We start from the raw sequence: 18283 nt of genomic DNA on the forward strand, positions 1-18283 counted from the left end.
GGGAATTTGGAGGCCAAGTCAACACCTTGGACTCTTATGTTCCTCAAACCATTCCTGAACAATTTTTGCAGTGTGGCAGGGCTAGTTATCCTGCTGAAAGAGACTATTACCGTCAGGGAATACCGTTGCCATGAAGGGGTGGTATTTGGACTGCAACAATGTTTAGGTAGGTACATGTCACATGTCAAAGTAACATCCACATGAATGGCAGGACACAAGCTTTCCTAGCAGAACCTTGTCCAGAGCACCACACTGCCTCCGCCATCTTGTCTTCTTCCCATAGTACATATCGGTGCTATCTCTTCCCCAGGTAAATGACACATGCGCACTCGGCAGTCACCATGATGTAAAAGAAAATGTGATTCATCAGACCAGGCCACCTTCTTCCATTGCTCCATGGTCCAGCTCTTACACTCCACTGCCTTTGGCAGTGGACAGGGGTCAGCATGGGGACTCTGACCGGTCTGCAACTAAACAACAAGCTGCGATGCACAGTGTCTTCTGACACATTTCTATCATAGCCAGCATTAACTTTTTCAGCAATATGTGCTACAGTAGCTCTTCTGCGGGATAGGACCAGACGGGCTAGCCTTTGCTCTCCACGCGGGGGGAACAATATCGTGAGGGGTGAGGCTGACCACAGAGGAGTCAGGGTGGATGCTGATGTAATCAGGCAAATCCAAAAAAACCACATAGGGCACAATACAATTAACTGCAAGCCCCTCGCGGCACGATAATACACTGCTGTGCTAAATTGCTCATCAAAAATGTACTCAAAGAAACATTTTTCAATTCCTTCAATAACCAGTGAGCCCCTTCTTTTACACCTGTCCCTGCTTGCAATCACAGGTTGGTTATACGCACACACAATACCCAAATCTGCTCATGCTACAGTGGAGTCATCCAGCTGAGTCCTGAAACAAAAGCCATGAACATATGATAGCAGTGCAGAGAGAATCTGCCAAATCAAGGACTTTGTGAGAAGTAAAAGCACAAGATGCCATCTGCTGGCTACATGCACTCACTGCAAGGAGATATTGTGCCTGACAAGAATAATAAGACCAGTATGTGAACATAAAGCTGAAATATTTAAAACTAGCTGGGATACCCGGCGTTGCCCGGGTTGAAAACTGGACCCTGAAGTGCACTTGAAGCCTTTATTTATTTACATTGTTCTCGCTTATAACCTATGCAAATTAGGTGTAAATGACAGTGCATTCTCATACCGTTTGGAATGGGGTATATCAGGAGCAGACTGACTTACAGAACAGAAATAAGTATTGCTTCCACAATCACTTGAGCTTCAGAAATCACTGCAGAACAGAGGAGGTGATTCAGCTGCAGATAGATATGCTATTGCAGTTGATAACATATTAGTAGCTGCAATAGCTGTAATATGGGAATACAGCAGGAATCGCCACATCTCCTGCATACATTACTGATCCAAACCGTGTCCAAGGACGCATCATTGGTTCATCTGCAATCCCTATGGCCGGCTGAGTGACCATGGGGTCATACAACACAGCCACCTTAGATGAGGTGACATGCCTCCCATTTTGGAAAATAGAGGCAATCAACGACCACTCCCCGCCCAGAAAGTGAAGCAGACCGTCAATCACTGCCAGCATGCTGCGTGTGGGATCGCAGACCAGTACTGCACATGCCCAATGTGGGTCAGGTGCATGCACAGATTCCCGATAATCAGGAATCTGCTTGATCCCTGTTACTGTATCCGCACCTGAAATCACTCTGCAGACCAACATTAAAGACCATGTCTAGCAGGGCTACCATCAGGGGGGGGGGATGACGGGACTGGAGTCCCTTGCCCGGACAGAGGGGGTCCCGTCTGCAGCAGCACGATGTGACTGCAATCAATCTCCCCTGCTGTTTGTAATTTACATATGCTAAGCTTTGCCTGGATCAAATTTTGTGGATTGATTATGCGCTTTGCCACAGTCTGAACGTATTTAGTGCTGAGCTGCTCATGAACCTGCCAGGAAGAGATGAGGGTGTGAAGCTGGGTACACACTAAATGATGTGTACCAAAGTGCGATATCATGAACGGCAGGACCCAGCCAGGGTGCATGCACACCTGCCGATGCTGGCGGCGACAGAGCAATGGCGGGGGCCATGCTGCATTCGACAGCATGGCCCCTGCTGACAATATCACAGTCGGACCTGCATGCATCATCAGCGTCGGAATCTGTATGTAATACCGAGAGACGGGATACAGGCGGTCAGGATCCAGACAGGGTTAACATACCGACACTTAGTGGTCGGTATGCTAACCCTCCCCCTCTCCCTGGTGCCTAAACCTAACCTTCCCCCCCAAGTGCCTAGCCCTTAAGCCTAACCCTGCTCCCCACCACGCTACTTACCTTCGCATCCTCGCAATAAGGATGCTGGCGTCGGTATTCTGGCTCCGGTAAGGTAAGCGTCGGCACCCAGTCTGCCGGGAGGCCGAACGCATACCGAAGACAGCGACATAGAGGAAACACACTGGCCGATGCGCCCGATATGTCGCCGGATCTGACGACATATCGTCTAGTGTGTACTCGGCTTGACAGTGTGTGTATGAAGCCAGCCCATCAGCCCCAGAACCTGTTTAATTTAAAAGTGTCCCGGTTTAACGGGATTGTGTGACCCTGACGAAGTTCAAACCTAGGCAAAAACCTAATCCTGGTCAAACTACACCACCATGCCAAATTTGGTGGAGCTGGGTCCAAAACTCTGGCCGTGCATAAAGGACAAAAAGACAGACACTTTCTCACTTATTATATGGATAAGTACTTTCCTGGGGATAATCACAAAACCATAGACAGCAAGTGCTCACTGACACTATGGAGCATCTCTGAGTGGTATCTGATCAGGAAGTCGACAGAATGTCGACATGGGCGTTAGGTCGACAACCAATATGTTGACATACACTTAGGTGGACATGGTTTAATGTCAACACATCCAGAAAGTCAACATATATTTTTTCGATTAAGGTTGAGTTTAGGCTAAAATGATAAAAAAAAAAAAAAAAGATTTGTCGACATTCTGGTGTTGACATTTTAACAATGTTCACCTAAGTTTATGTCAATATATTGGTTGACGACTTAACGTCCGTCGACATTCTACATGTCAACTACCTGCCCAGATACCACTCTTATTCTCGTTCAGAAAGTGGCGACATTCTGATGTCAACATTCTGAATGAGGACTAGTTATACCACACCCCTCTGAGTTGTGGGATAAGAGGGTCTCTTACTTTTGGACTGAGAGGTCCGGGTGATAGAGCAGTGATGTCAAGAAGTTTGTCAACCGATCGAATTCCAGGCCCAAAATCCTGCAGGAAAAGAATAAAAAATATTTTTATATGGATAGGGTAGGAATAAAGAGGTAGCTCTCTACTGGCAAGGTCTGAGGCTCACCAGGCTGGTCAGCTTCCTGTGGTCAGATTTAGGGAGATCCTTCTCATCTTCACTGGGCTCGGATTCCTGCAAAGGGAGACGTTACGTGGTTACATATCAGAGGAAAAGATACAGGCAGCTGCAGCAGGTTCAGGAAAGGATACAACATGCAAGTTACTATAGCTAATATACACAAAATAACCTCTAAAAACACACGACAGCCTACTCAAAAGTGAAAACAATAGAAGTAAAGCTGAACCTGTGAACAAATCAAGTGACAGAGGATAACCTGTTTGGTGAGCAATTGAATCCATCGTCACTCACTTATGGAGGTACTCCAGAAGACTGGGTATATGGTAACTAATAAGTTCTTACAGCAGATCATCGATTTAACTTACAAACTAAATTAAGAATAAATTAAAATGCAAAAGTACATAGAATGCTTTCTTCATCCCTTTATGAAACCCACAAGTAATCAGTTCAGGTGAGAGTCTAACAAACACTATATTTCATGCTAAAACATTTATCATAGCCAAATATATATGTTCATCTATACCTTAAATCCTAGTACTGTTTGTGTAATCTAATTGCACGATTTCGAGAATGTGTCGTGGTCTTTTATCATTGAACATGTTAATGTTATCTAGTAGACATCCAAGGCTTCCTGGGCTCCACAATACACTGCTGTGTTACATTGCTCAGCAAAATTGACTCTAACAACATTTTTCGATTCCTTCAATAACCAGTGAGCTGCTTTTGTTACACCTGTCCCTGCTTGCAATCACAGTCTGGACACACACACACACACACACACACACAATCTGCTCATGCTACAATGGAATCATCCACCTGACCAGAGGGTGAACTAAAAGCTGAAAAATTAAAAATAAGTATTTTCCTAAAGGCTAATCACAAAATCCTGGACGGCTACTGCTCACTGACCCTACAGAACATCTCCGAATGGTATCCGATCAGGTAGTCAACAGTTAGAATGTCGTCATGGACAACAGGTCGACATACACTTAGGTCGATATGGTTAAAATGTTGACATGTCCAGAATGTTGACACGTTTTTTTTTGTTGTTGATTTTTAGGGTTAGTCTTAGGCTAAAATAAAAGCAAAAAAACAACATTTTCATTTGTTGACATTTTAACCATGTTGACCTTACTGTATGTCGACCTATTGGTTGTCGACCTAAGGTCCATATCGAAATTCTGACTGTCGACTACCTGGCCACATACCACACAGAGATGCTCCATAGTGTCGGTGAGCAGTAGCAGTTAAGATTATCCCCAGGAAAATACTAATTTAAATATGTCAGCTTTTATTTCACACACTAGTCATATTCTCATTCAGAGCCTGTCGACATTCTGGCGTCGACCCTCAGCACTTTGACAAGTTATACCACACCCCTCTGAGCTATAGGATAAGAGGATGTCTTACTTTTGGACTGAGAGGTCCAGGTGATAGAGCAGTGATGTCAAGAAGTTTCTCAAGCGATCGACCACCAAGCCCAAAATCCTGCAGGAAAAAGAATAAAAAAATAATAGATATATATTCCTCCATCTTGACAGCCACAAGTGAATGTACCGCATTATTATATGATATTCTAACCCTCTAAAATGAAATTACAAAAAAGGTAAAACAAAATGAGGGACATTTATGAAAGCTAGAGCACAGATAACTGGGAAAGGAGAAGGGGGTTGGGTATGGGATCCCGGCTGTCAGAATCCCGACAGGGCTAGCATACCGACACTTGTTGTTCGGTATGCTAACCCTCTCCCCTCTCCCTACCCTAACCCTCCCTCTTTGGTGCCTGAACCTAACCTCCCCTTCCCCGTACCGTAAACCCTCCCCCCTTAGTGCCTAACCCTCCCCCTAGTGCCTAACTCTCCCCTCCCTCCCCAGTGCCTGACCCTAACCTCCTCCTCTAGTGCCTGAAACTAACTTCTCCTTTCCCGCACCCCAAACCTAATCCTCCCCACTTAGTGCCCAACCCTCCCTCTAGTGCCTAACCCGAACCCTCCCCACCATGCCGCTACCTACCTTCGGTATCCCAGTGGTCGTGATGCCAGCGTCGGTATTGTGAGTGGCATCGGTATTCCAGCGCCGGTAATATCAGTGCCGGCATCACGGCCGCCGGGATATTGACTGTATCCTGGAGTGGGTATAGCTGGATAGAGTTAGGAATAAAGAGGTAGCTCTCTAGTGGAAAGGTCTGAGGCTCACCAGGCTGCTCAGCTTCCTGTGGTCAGATTTAGGGAGATCCTTCTCATCTTCACTGGGCTCGGATTCCTGCAATATGAGACGTTATGTGGTTTCATATCAGAGGAAAAGATACAGGCAGCTGCAGCAGGTTCAACATGCAGGTTTCTATAGCTAATAAACACAGAATAACCTCTAAAAAAAACACAGCAGCCTACTGGAAAGTGAAAACAACAGAAGTAAAGAAGTGAAGTTATTTACGCCTAGGCCGTCAGAACCTGTGAATAAATCAAGTGGCAGAGGATAACCTGTTTGGTGGGCAAATTGAATTAATCATCATCAATCTCTAATGGAAGTACTCCAGAAGCCTGGGCATATGGTGACTAGTTAGATTTACTAGATCATCAATTTAATTTACAAACTAAATTAAGAAAAAATAAAAACAATAAGTCCTCTCTAGATTGGAAACATCCAGTTTGAATACAATATCTTGAACAACCAAACAGGTAGAATATGTGAAAGGAAACAGTGTCATACAATTAGGACTGTTGGGGTACTCTGGACCAGTAAGCATTTGGTGACGAATTACAGAGCTTTAACTAGATCGTCAGTTTAGTCTACAAACTACATTAAGCAGCTAATGCAGTAACATCAACTTAAATTCAGAGTTGCTGGCATCCTGTTTAGATCTGCCAGCTTGGTTTACAAAATAGGAACACAGCTAATGTTGCTGTTATAATCTCTGTATCTTTGGTAGCAGAAGATCAATGTGGTTGCTGTGAGCAACAAAAGCTTGCAACTCACTACCAAAACAACAAAGGAGATGTAATAAAACTAATATTCCACATTACACACCCTGGAAGTTTACGAGATGATGTCCCCATAAAAACCCAGTGATGGAGAGAAGACTCACTAGATAGAATATAGTGAAATAAGAGATGCCCATAGCAAAAGGGCCAGGATTGTCATATGATGCTGGAGATGCCAGTACGACCATTATATTACAAATAGTCATTTACTAATCTGAAACCTTAAAAATGTTAGATTAGGATAATGGATCCTAACTTAAAAGTTACGTTTTGGGCGGCGATAACGGAGATAAAATAAAAAAAAAAACAGAACTGTAATACTTTGCATGGGTTGATTTCGATCCTCCGGGATCCTGTATGGCTATGATATGTGAAACGAGACAATAGTAAGTGTATAGAGGTAGTGCCCTGTGGGTCCATTACAGTCATCAGACAATTATAAAGGATCAAGCAAATAACACCTACAAAATAAATACCACTTTTAAAAATAATAATTATTTTTTTTAACTCTTTTGGATGGTGCAGCAAAATAGGAGATCCATGGATTTCAGTTACTCATAAGGAGATTGTTGGAATGCCTTCAACACTAAATTAAAGTGCTAAGGGACTAAATAACACTGAATGGTGGTGTCAAATGTGTTGCATCTGTACAATAAGAATGTTCACCTCTTCTGGAAGGAAACACAAATCTGAACTCCATTTCAATCCATAATCCAAGTCATCCCATAGGAGCAGTAGTAAATAATACAACTGAAAGGAAGTGGTGGTAACATCTTGTTCTCACACTAAGAAATGGTGGCCTAGGTGATTTTAGGTGTACTGGCTACAAACATGGGTCTAATCACCCATTACAGAACCTCTTTTTAAGAATCATGGATTCAACTACCACACCAATTAAGGCAGTTGGCTGAGCCCTGATAAAGAAACATCCCCGGTGTTAGCAGACACTTCCATAGAGGAAGACACCACAATAGGCCCACTGCAGAGATTGTCTGTATACCATAAGTTTGGTCAGTCTAGTCGGGTGCCTCTTCTCTTTATATCTTTTCAAAAACATATGGCAACATCTCTAACAATAGGAATAAATAAATAAGATATAAGTCCCATGGGACCGAAACACCTACAGATTCCTGGTACATGAGCAAAATCTATCCAGCTTAAGTGTCAGCCAAGAAGCTCTCACGTCGATCTCTCTCTGATCCCACGTGTCAACAATCAGACTCACAGTTTTCCACCCCTAGCATGGCCAATAATGTTATAATATTATATGCTGTCTGTCAAATAAACCTAGTTTTGTCCTTCATCACACTTGAGCCTTTTGTTCCTTCCTAATGGGTGATGTAGGTCACTACTGTGGCGCTGTTCTGACTGAATTCTAATGGGCTTTCCCCATGAGAGAAGTTGTCCCTAAACTAGAGCATTTAACACCCACATTAACTCTAGGGCACTGATCGTAACATTAAGAACTGTTGGGGACAGAATCTGAAAATAGTAATGAAAAATGACAGCCCAAAGCCCTAAAGGCTGGCATTAGCAATCACAATTTTTTAGATGTATATTGCAAAAAGGACAGCCCGTTGAGGTTGCCAAACATTGCCCACCAAAAAAAAAAAAAAAAGCATGCGAAACGCGTTCAATTTTGAGAGGAGTTCGATTTGGAATGCCACCATGCAAACTGCTTGTAGATGAATCTTGAGACAATCTTCCCCTGGACCTTCATACAGAGGAACACATCCCACTGTGTGCCAATAGACATTTTATCAGTATGTGTAACAAGCATTCTTGTTTCCTGGGAGAAATACTCTCTGCTGTCAGATCCAGAAGAGACTGAGTAAGGTTAGCCTCTTAATGTAGACTAGAAGGAATTTCTGATCATTATAATCCAACTCTTGAGCTCAAATATCTATGCAAATTTCTCGTAATGTGTCTGGTGCCGAGATTGGGTCTCTGCAACGATCAAGAGATCACCCAGATACAGGAAAATCATTACCCACCCTGGACCACAATCGTGTGACTAATACTGAGAGATGTGTCACCAGAGCAAAAGGCAGGACCTGAACCTGGATTGGTGGGACTGCTTAGCAAATATGAGGCAGCATTGCTAACATTCCCAGATTGGGGCATGCAAATCTGCAAAAGATCTGCCACAGCAATCACTTGAACATTTCCGATTGTGCACCGCGGAATCGGTGACAGTTTCACCAACCTCCAGTACCAGGGCCACAACTCCACTACTATTACATACTGTGAACTGAAACTTTATCAAAGTTAGTTCTACATATATACCAACCTTCATGCAAAATGCCATCAAAATCAGAGATGGTCAAGTGGGGACGATATTCAAAATTGGTCTATTTGACACGGAATGACCTAATAACTAATTTACAGATGTGTCCACATACACAGACTGTATCCTCAAATAATGCTAAATAGCCTGGATTGGCTCACCACAGATTTAACGAGTTAGATGCGGCAAGCAAATTTTTCTTAAACTTATACGTTTTAATTTGCTACTTTATAACAATTATTTTGCGACAAAAATGCTAATCCTAGCTACTTAGGGGCATATTCATTATCGGGGGCAGAGTTTTTAAGTATCCAACTCGTTGTGAGCAGCCCTGATAATTAAAGTATCCAACTGGCTGTGAGTAGCAGCGGTGGACACTAAAACACTAACTATTCAACATTGCTCCTGTGTGGAGACAGCTGATCCTAAAATAAGCTGTACCCGTGATCTATATCACCACTACTTCTGCAGCAGTGAAAATTATTATAATTACGAGCCTGGGCGATCGTTAGGGCGATTACGTGAACCCAGCACCCTATTCGCAACCCTGGACACTCGAGCTAGGGGTAGGGGGTCTGGGAACAAACGGCATCTGAAGATGTCTAAGGTTCCTGCCGTCAAGCTTTGAAAATGTAGTATTTTTGGAGCCTGACAAATTTTGGCCCCTATACTACAGTATGGGGACAGTGGGCCAATCGGGACTGAAAGGTAAGCAGGAGATATCCGTGATATCTCCTGTGTTACCCTTATAATGAATGACCGCAATACTTAACTTCTACAAATCTAGGTGAATAGGTTACATTTACATTTTGGTACACTATTAGCAAATTAAGATGCAAAATTTTTAAGTAAGCACTCAAGCAAAGGAATCGCTACCCGTGGTAGACGGTCTTAATCTTGCCAGGTTCTGGTGTCATATGGCACAAAACAAATAGGTGTACGGGAAAACGTATCCAACGCATCGGAAGGCTGGTAGTGAAAAACGTGTGTGGTGTTCAAAGAGGTGCTAGGATTTTTGATAAGTTCAAGAAAGATTTCTACAATCATGAAAGCGGATTGTAGTAAATATGCCTCTTACTTTGCCCTAAATATACATATTTAACATTTGCTTTCTTTAATGATCCTGCTACATATTTGCAAAGCGGTATAATTACACACACACTGAGCGTACTAGGCTGTGTTTTCTAAGGCAGATATTATGTTCAATTCTAGCACCACACACTAAGTGTTTATGTAAAGACTGCTATACCCAGAGTAGCTATGGTACAACTCTGATTATAACAGAAATGCAGACTGGGAGCATAAAACCGATCTAGTACAGCAGCAGCACACTAGTCAGTAGTGGTGGGGTCACGGCAAAAGCTCATAAAGCAGGTGGAAGGGACTTTTCTTACATCCTGGGCATCTTTTTCCAGGACATGATCCCTGGTACTGGAACATGGCTCTCCAGCTATGGAGGCTCTAGAATGTCCATCTACAGGATTTTCAACTGGAGATGTACTGCACACCAGCTGTACGTCTGACTGGCCAGGCTGGGCAGTATTTCCTCTGTCCGCAGTGGAGTCTTGCTCTCCAGCTGATGAAGGGCCAGCAGAAAGGGGAGACGGGTGCATACTCCAACTGCCCTGCAATCCCTTTTGGAGAAATTATGGGTGGGAATATCATAGTGTCACATTACTACACACAGAGAGAGGGGTGGGCAAAAATTCTAATTCTAAATCCAAAGTAAAAAAACAACCTCTAAAACAACAGAAGATAAAAAGCAACAAAACAGGACAATTCTAGGCACACCAGTCACATAGGAGAACTTTTTATATATGAATGGAATAATATTGACTACCAGAGTTGCTTTGTATTGAATTCCTATATTACCCAATATTGTTTTCATTACTCCATGCAAAGAACCACACGTGTTCTATTAATTCTACTGCCCCATAAAATTCCATCAGATGCGGAACATTTTATCACATTCATATACTTTCTCCACCAGCTCTATACACTCCCACAATAGGATTATTGGAAAGGTAAATGCCACTTTGTTTTTGTTAGAATAAAAACACAAAGAATGACATATCTAATGGAGAAGTCTGGGAGGGTTACAGGCAGGTGAGGGTCATCGTCAGGATCACACACACATGCAGGGTGTCCGTGACCTCACTACGGCCTGATGCCACATGCCCGGGAGCCACCTCTTTCTGGCTCTCCTCTTCATCATCACATTTCCCCAGGTTCTGTAGCTCCGGTTCAGAGCCCTCGTCTGTGCAGCTGACTGCGGCGCTGTCCGCTCTCCGCTCACTGTCCTGGATAAAACACACAAAAGGAACCTCCACTTCTCAGCCAGACATGCTCATGACAACAACTAACTGAGCGCTAAGTAATTCGCTATAGCTGAAACAAAAAAAACTCTCTAAAGATTACTGTACAGAACGGTGGCTATAATATGCAAGTTAACATTTTAATGGGCCCGACATGATGTACTAACATTCAAAGATGTGCTCCAAAATTCACCTCTCTGTGTGTGTCTGTATGTTCTTGGATCACTGTCCAATCAACACTTCACATATATGATCTTAACCAAAAATAATTTGGGCTTACAGACACCATATATTTAGTTTGATAGACTTTGGATAAACAAATAGCATGAGATTAAGAATTACATTCAAGATGATGAAGCAAAACTGCACAACAAGAATTAAATACTTCTTACCTCATATTCAAAGCCACCACCCAGAGATCCAATGTCCATGTGTAGGTTCTTGAGTAGACGGGCAGATACACGTGGGCTCTGCAGGAAACGGTACAAGTTATAGGTTCCTCCAGGTGCATAGTGATAGCAGCCAAATTTGGCAAAAGATTATCAAACTTCTTGGCCAATATTGACATCTGACTCAGATCACAGTGTAGGACACCACTAATTGAAGCAGCTAACACACATAATGATGGACATGTACGTATGCAGATGTTTAATATCTTGCTCTCACCTCATCTTCACTCTCCTGGTCAATTTCCTCATCTTCCTCTTCCAGACCTGGAAGGGTGAGGCTCGTTCTCTCCTCAGGTTGCTTTGCTGTGGTGCTCTTGATGAATGTTGCTATTTTTTGAGGTTGTGGAGCAGAGATCTTATGAAAATACATAAGAATAATCAGAACAAATGTTAATACTGTAATACTTTTCAGGTTGGGAAAAATAACACAATGCCTTATGGTCTAAGGCTGTGATGGCCATGGTGGAATTCGGACAATGTGTTAGGTGCCACATGGTGGATTGGGTGCCCTTTGTGCCGGAGGAGCCAGTTGATGCACAACATCCCTACTTGGGGAGGTCTCTTGAAAGTCAACTCAACAGAAAGGGTGAGAGATCTGGGCACTAAAACCTGTGGAGAGATTGTAGATGAAGGCTGTCAGCCATCCCCAGCAATGATCTATTTAACTGCACGGATAGTTTGGCGGAAAGCTTCTTATGGCTCAGTGATCGAATGGTGGACAGCGGTCAACCTCTTGGTCACCCCTGGCCTTAGGAAGTATGAACAGCAGTGTCACTTACTCCAGGTGTTCCACTCAAGAAGTTGTCAAATCCTCCAGAGCTCCCTGCACTGCTGCTCAGAGATCCCCATACTCCTCCACCACCTCCAGCAGAGTCGCCTAATGCCCGAAGTGGAGCCAGGCTTCCGAGCGGTCCCTGAACGGGTCCAAGGGGTGATCCCAGAGACTATTAGACAACAAGTAGAAATGTGAGAGATAAACTACTGAGAAAAACCTGCAATTGTTCTATTTCTAAGGATGACAATAATAAAATAGGAGGCATAGCAGTCATCTCATCAGAACATACATAATTATTTTTACATTACAGCATGTAGCGTTGGGTACCAGTTTCTAATAAAGCAAATTAGATAATGCAGACACCGTTTTCTGGGAACAGCTCATTCAGTGGGCCGCTGAATTTCAATGCTGCTATATCACGGCTGAACAAGGGAAACATGACAATGGGGGTATTTAGACACTACCCTTTCCATATGCACTAAAACACAAGCATTTATATAGGAACCAATAAGTATGAGTGATGCTTACAGAGTTCCATGGGATAAGAATTTTTATGGTTCTGGACAAAGGCTGCTACAGAATAGGAATGTGTCTATATGAGATGACAGTTTATTAACACAAACCATGAAGACACTCTTGGCTGTGCTCATGGAGCACACTGTTTATGTGAACAAGGTACACTCAGCCAGAGATATCTTTATAACCTACACTTACTGACAGGTGGTGACACAACACAATGACAAAAAGACATCTGTGCAGAGACTTAGAGGGGTATTCAATATGAAACGTTAACTTCACTGCCGAAGTTAACGTTTCATATCGGAGTTTTTTTCTGCGTTAAGTCTGCTGCGCGCTCCCGCTTATCCCCGTATTCAATATCAAATAAACGAAAACGGGAAACTCCGAAGTTGGATTTGCGTAAAGTTACGAATTTTTCCTTAAAATAATTGTAAGACCCCCCTAAAGTTGTAAAAACATGGGGGAACACTATGGGTACCCCCGTTTTAGCCTTTAATTGAAAGTCGGGGATTTAATAGCCGCAGCAGGTGTTTTTTTCCCGACATTGAAGAAGTGTTGCAGAAGAGCACTTAGGTTATTTTTTTCGTTTTTTTAAGTGGTCCCATCAAATTTGGGGTACATGACAATGGGTACTAGCATATTTTGGTGTCCCTAAAGTAATTTTTTTAAAATTCTGCATTTGTGCACCTGCCGCTATAATTCTATTCTAGAAAACACCTGCCGCATACTTACACAATAGCCCTGAACCTATTTCCCTATTGTTTAACAATTTTTTCCCATTTTTTTTTTTTTTTTGCACCCCAATTTTTAAATTCATTTTTTTTTTTTTTACTTTTTTTGACACAGTTCTTTTTTAAATGTCAATCCCAGGGGTGCAGGCTATTTTTTTTTAAGCCTGCATCCCTAAACCCCAATTCTGCACTTTTTTTCGACACCTACTCAATGGTGAAAAGTTATCACCATTTTTTATCAAAGACTTGTCAAAACTGCGATAAGTCTTTGAGATTGAATAGGGTGTAAAAGTAAAACAAGTGATATTAACGCAAAAATGTTAAAAAGAGCGATATTAACACAAAAAACGATGTTATCGCACCCATATTGAATACCCCTATTAGACTTACATTATCCTTCCTACCTAATGGAACGTAGGAAGGAGACAACTTAGAAGTATTGTTCTGACGTTATGAAACCCCAGGTGACCCAGAGTGTGGAACATGTTGTTTAGTCAGCAGAATTGCAGAAATGGAAATACATTTTATCTTCTGGTAGCCAAAAGTAATGGTAGGTAGATACATACAACCCTAAAGTGAGGCAGAATTAAGCAGTGTTCTGCTGAAGGTAAATATATGTGCCCTCTGAGTATATTTACGTACTGTCTATTTTACCTCTACTTGGCGAAATTTATTACAAGCTGTATTTGATTAGCAAAATATCTGATTAATAAAAAAAAAAAAAATCTGATATTTGAAATCAATAATAATAAAGCATGACAAGCCCCACTTATTATATTCATTCTCCAACGCACGCAAAAATAACCTGAAGACATGGTCACGTATGGCATAATACACAGATATTAGAAGTCACTGAGAAATAGTCATTTTGTTTTTTTTGCAGGCCATAAATATCCAAGAAGAAAATTCAAGGTGCTCCAGGACCTGATGTACAGTCTATATCAGCTTCAGTTGCGGTTTAGTTTCAGATGGGAGCATGGGCGGCTCAAGGGGCTTTATGACAGGGCCATCAGCTATAGCTCTGTAGCCTGGAAGAACGCAGCGGCAGCCCTGCACTCCCAGCCATGGGGTGCAACCACAGGCAGGTGTGCTCTCCCTACTGGGGGTAATTTTAGAAAAAATACAATTTAAATAGGTATTATTTACCTAATCAATTCATTGAAAAAAAATAAAAATCAACAATTTATGAAATATTAAAAAAAAAAAAAAAAATTGCCTTAGGAGGAGGACTGTCACTGTAATACAGTCAGTCACAGCAGAGTCGCTCGCCCAAGGGCGCAATACATGTAGTCAGGGGCGGGAGGGAGCAGTTTGAAGGAAGCCAGGTTGTTTGTTGTTTCTTTAAAAGAAAAACAGGATTTGCATTTTGCAGGGGGGGGGGGGGGGGGTGTGGGTGTGTCTGTATGAGGTGAGGCTATGGGGGCACTGTGTGTGTGTGTGTGTGTGTGTGTGTGTGTGTGTGTGTGTGTGTGTGTGTGTGTGTGTGTGGTGAGGCTATGAGGGCAGCGTGTGTGTGTGTCTGTATGAGGTGAGACAATGGGGGCAGCTATATGTGTTTGTGGTGAGGCAATGGGGGCAGCTATATGTGTTTGTGGTGAGGCTACGGGGGCAGCGTGTGTGTGTGTGGCGAGGCTACGGGGGCAGCGCGTGTGTGTGTGGTGAGGCAATGGGGGCAGCTATATGTGTTTGTGGCGAGGCTACGGGGGCAGCGCGTGTGTGTGTGGCGAGGCTACGGGGGCAGCGTGTGTGTGTGGCGAGGCTACGGGGGCAGCGTGCGTGTGTGGCGAGGCTACGGGGGCAGCGTGTGTGTGAGGCGAGGCTACGGGGGCAGCGTGTGTGTGTGGCGAGGCTACGGGGGCAGCGTGTGTGTGTGTGGCGAGGCTACGGGGGCAGCGTGTGTGTGTGGCGAGGCTACGGGGGCAGCGTGTGTGTGGTGAGGCTACGGGGGCAGCGTGAGTGTGTGGTGAGGCTACGGGGGCAGCGTGTGTGTGTGGTGAGGCTACGGGGGCAGCCTGTGTGTGTGGTGAGGCTACGGGGGCAGCGTGTGTGTGTGGTGAGGCTACGGGGGCAGCGTGTGTGTGTGGTGAGGCTACGGGGGCAGCGTGTGTGTGTGGTGAGGCTACGGGGGCAGCGTGTGTGTGTGGTGAGGCTACGGGGGCAGCGTGTGTGTGGTGAGGTTATGGGGGCAGCGTGTGTGTGTGGTCAGGCTACGGGGGCAGCGTGTGTGTGTGGTCAGGCTACGGGGGCAGTGTGTGTGGGGTCAGGCTATAGGGACAGCGAGTGTGTGTGTATGTGTTCATGTCAAAGGAAATTCTGACCCTGGGCTCCCTTTGGTCTAGAACTGGCCCTAAATGAGAGCTGCCTCTTTATTCTCATCTTCCTAGATACTGAAGGGGAGACTTATCAAAGCTTGGAGAGAGATCAATTTGAGAGTGATGTGGGGGTCTATTTACTAAGCCTTGGATGGAGATAAAATCCCAACCAATCAGCCCCTGTCATGTTTAAAACACAGCCTGTGACATGGCAGTTAAGAGCTGATTGGTTAGACTTTATCTCCATTCAAGGCTTAAGGTACATACATTCTAGACGATGTGCTTACGATGCGATATCGTGAGCGATTTCCCTTGAGCTCTCCCCGGTAGCTCCTCGGCACTCCTCGGCACTCCAGGACACAATTTGGTGCTAAAAAGTGTCCAATCTGACCAACAATCTAACTATCTATTGTGCGACGATAACGATATGCTAATTGTTAGATCGTGCACGATAAGAAGAGTTATGGTAAAAAACGTACCCTTGTTAACCCTCTTTCTTCGAAGTCCATAGGGTCCACAGGGAGACAATGGGGTGTAGGTGGTACTTGGAGGACGGACACCAACAGCAAAGCTTTTTTCAATCCCAGGATGCTCCGGTCCTTCCCTCTATACCCCGCCCACAGCCTGAAGGCAACTCAGTTTTGTTAGGAAACAAGTGACCAAGAGAAGAAATCCATAGAAGCCAGGTGCATCAGGGCAGGTGCCCTGTAGAATTCGAAGAAAGAGAGTTAACAAGGGTAAGTTTTGCCATAACTCCTTTTCTTCTTCAGGGTCCATAGCAGTTGTTCAATGGCGGGGACACTCCTGAGCTGAGAGGAAAACCGAAGGAAGCATCCTGAGAGGCAAATGTATCAAAGGCATAGAACATAAGAAAGGTGTGGACAGAAGACCACGTGGCCACCTTGCATAGTTTTTCGGCAGATGCCCACGAGGGGCCCATAGAGCGAGTAGAATGAGCAGATACTGTAGCCGGCACAGGAAGGCCAGTCTGCGTGAAAGTCTGTGAGATAGTCACGCGAAGCCATCTGGCCAGAGTCTGTTTGTTAGCTGGCCATCCCTTCTTGTGGAATCCATATAGGACAAAGAGGGAGTCCGATTTTCTGATGGCACTAGTACGGACCACGTAGATCCTCAGAGCATGGACCACATCCAAAGAGGCTTCACCTGCCGAGAGGTCTGTTGATTGAAAGGCCGGAACCACAATTTCCTCATTGAGGTGAAAAAAGGAGACCACCTTGGGAAGGAAGCCAGGACGCGTTTGAAGAACAGCCCTGTATGGATGAAAGATTAGAAATGGGGAGCGACAGGAAAGGTACCCTAAATCAGATACCCTACGGGCAGATGCTATAGCCAGAAGAAACAGACTCTTCGCAGTGAGCCATTTCACACCTACTGAATCCAGGGGTTCGAATGTAGGTTCTTGAAGAGCGTGGAGAACCACTGACAAATCCCACGGAGCCACAGGAGGGACAAAAGGGAGGTTGTATTCATAGAACACCTTGCAGGAAGGTGTGAACATCGGGTAGAGGAGCAATTATGCGCTGGAACCATATGGACAGAGCAGACACATGCACTTTCAGAGAGGCTAGGCGGAGTCCAAGTTCCAATCCAGCTTGAAGAAAGGCAAGGATTCTAGAGACCCTAAAAACCTGAGGGTCATAGTTTCTAGAAGCACACCACTGGAAATATGTATGCCACACCCAGTGATAAATCCTGGCCGAGGCCGGTTTACGCGCTTTGAGCATGGTCTGGATCAGAGAGCTAGAAAACCCTTTAGATCTTAGGAGGTATGTCTCAAGAACCAAGCCGTTAAAGACAGACAGGCCAGGTCCGGATGTAGTCAAGGACCCGGAGACAATATCCAACAACTTCCGAAGAACTCTAGGCAGAAGGGAGACTAGATCCAAAAGGGGCGACCCTTGTTTAGGTGGAACGTCTGTAGCCACCAGGATATGGACAGGCAAACCTCCGGAGAGGCCCATCGTCTGGGATCTGAGCAGATGAGGCAACCCGTTCTACCTGGAGAGGATCAGGTGTTGTAGGGGCCTGGAGTGAAACAGATTTTTTTCTGCTGTCAGGAAGATTCTCTAACCCTGAGAGTCCAGGAAGGCTCCCACATGTACCATTCTTTGAGAAGGGGTCAGTGAAGACTTTTTCCAGTTGATCATCCAACCGTGCATTTGTAGAAAGGCTATGGTAACTTGTAATGGTGGTGAAGAATTTCTGGGAGCTTGCTAAGAGCAAGAGATCATCCAAGTATGGGAGCAGTCTGATCCCTAGACGACGAAGATGGGCCGCCATTACGGCCACGATCTTGGTAAAGACACGAGGAGCTGCAGAAAGCCCAAAAGGCAGTGCTTGAAATTGGTAATGTTGCTGTAGGACAGCAAACCGAAGATACTGCTGACGAGAAGGCACTATAGGTACATGTAGGTAAGCGCCTGAATGTCCAGGGACACCATAAAGTCCCCAGGCTGCATGGCCAGG

At 44.4% G+C, this 18283-nt stretch overlaps 1 protein-coding gene across 5 annotated transcripts in view; it reads right to left on the reverse strand.

Moving 5' to 3' along the window:
- The window catches only part of CEP164 (centrosomal protein 164), a 112097-nt gene that overhangs the window by 47836 nt on the left and 45978 nt on the right, over positions 1-18283 (reverse strand). For 4 of the 5 annotated variants that reach the window (XM_088456019.1, XM_088456018.1, XM_088456016.1 and 1 more), the window contains exons 5-11: positions 12239-12403; positions 11677-11814; positions 11403-11480; positions 5624-5689; positions 4838-4915; positions 3416-3481; positions 3253-3330 (exon numbers count right to left, since the gene is read on the reverse strand). In XM_088456019.1, coding sequence (XP_088312145.1) covers positions 3253-3330; positions 3416-3481; positions 4838-4915; positions 5624-5689; positions 11403-11480; positions 11677-11814; positions 12239-12403 — 669 coding nt within the window. Of the gene's footprint in view, positions 1-3252; positions 3331-3415; positions 3482-4837; positions 4916-5623; positions 5690-10089; positions 10330-10881; positions 10996-11402; positions 11481-11676; positions 11815-12238; positions 12404-18283 lie in introns of all 5 variants that reach the window. The other variant, XM_088456020.1, reaches the window with a different exon arrangement.

This window comes from Taudactylus pleione, unplaced genomic scaffold, assembly GCF_031769625.1.
Source record: "Taudactylus pleione unplaced genomic scaffold, aTauple2 ptg000683l, whole genome shotgun sequence".
NCBI lineage: Eukaryota > Metazoa > Chordata > Amphibia > Anura > Myobatrachidae > Taudactylus > Taudactylus pleione.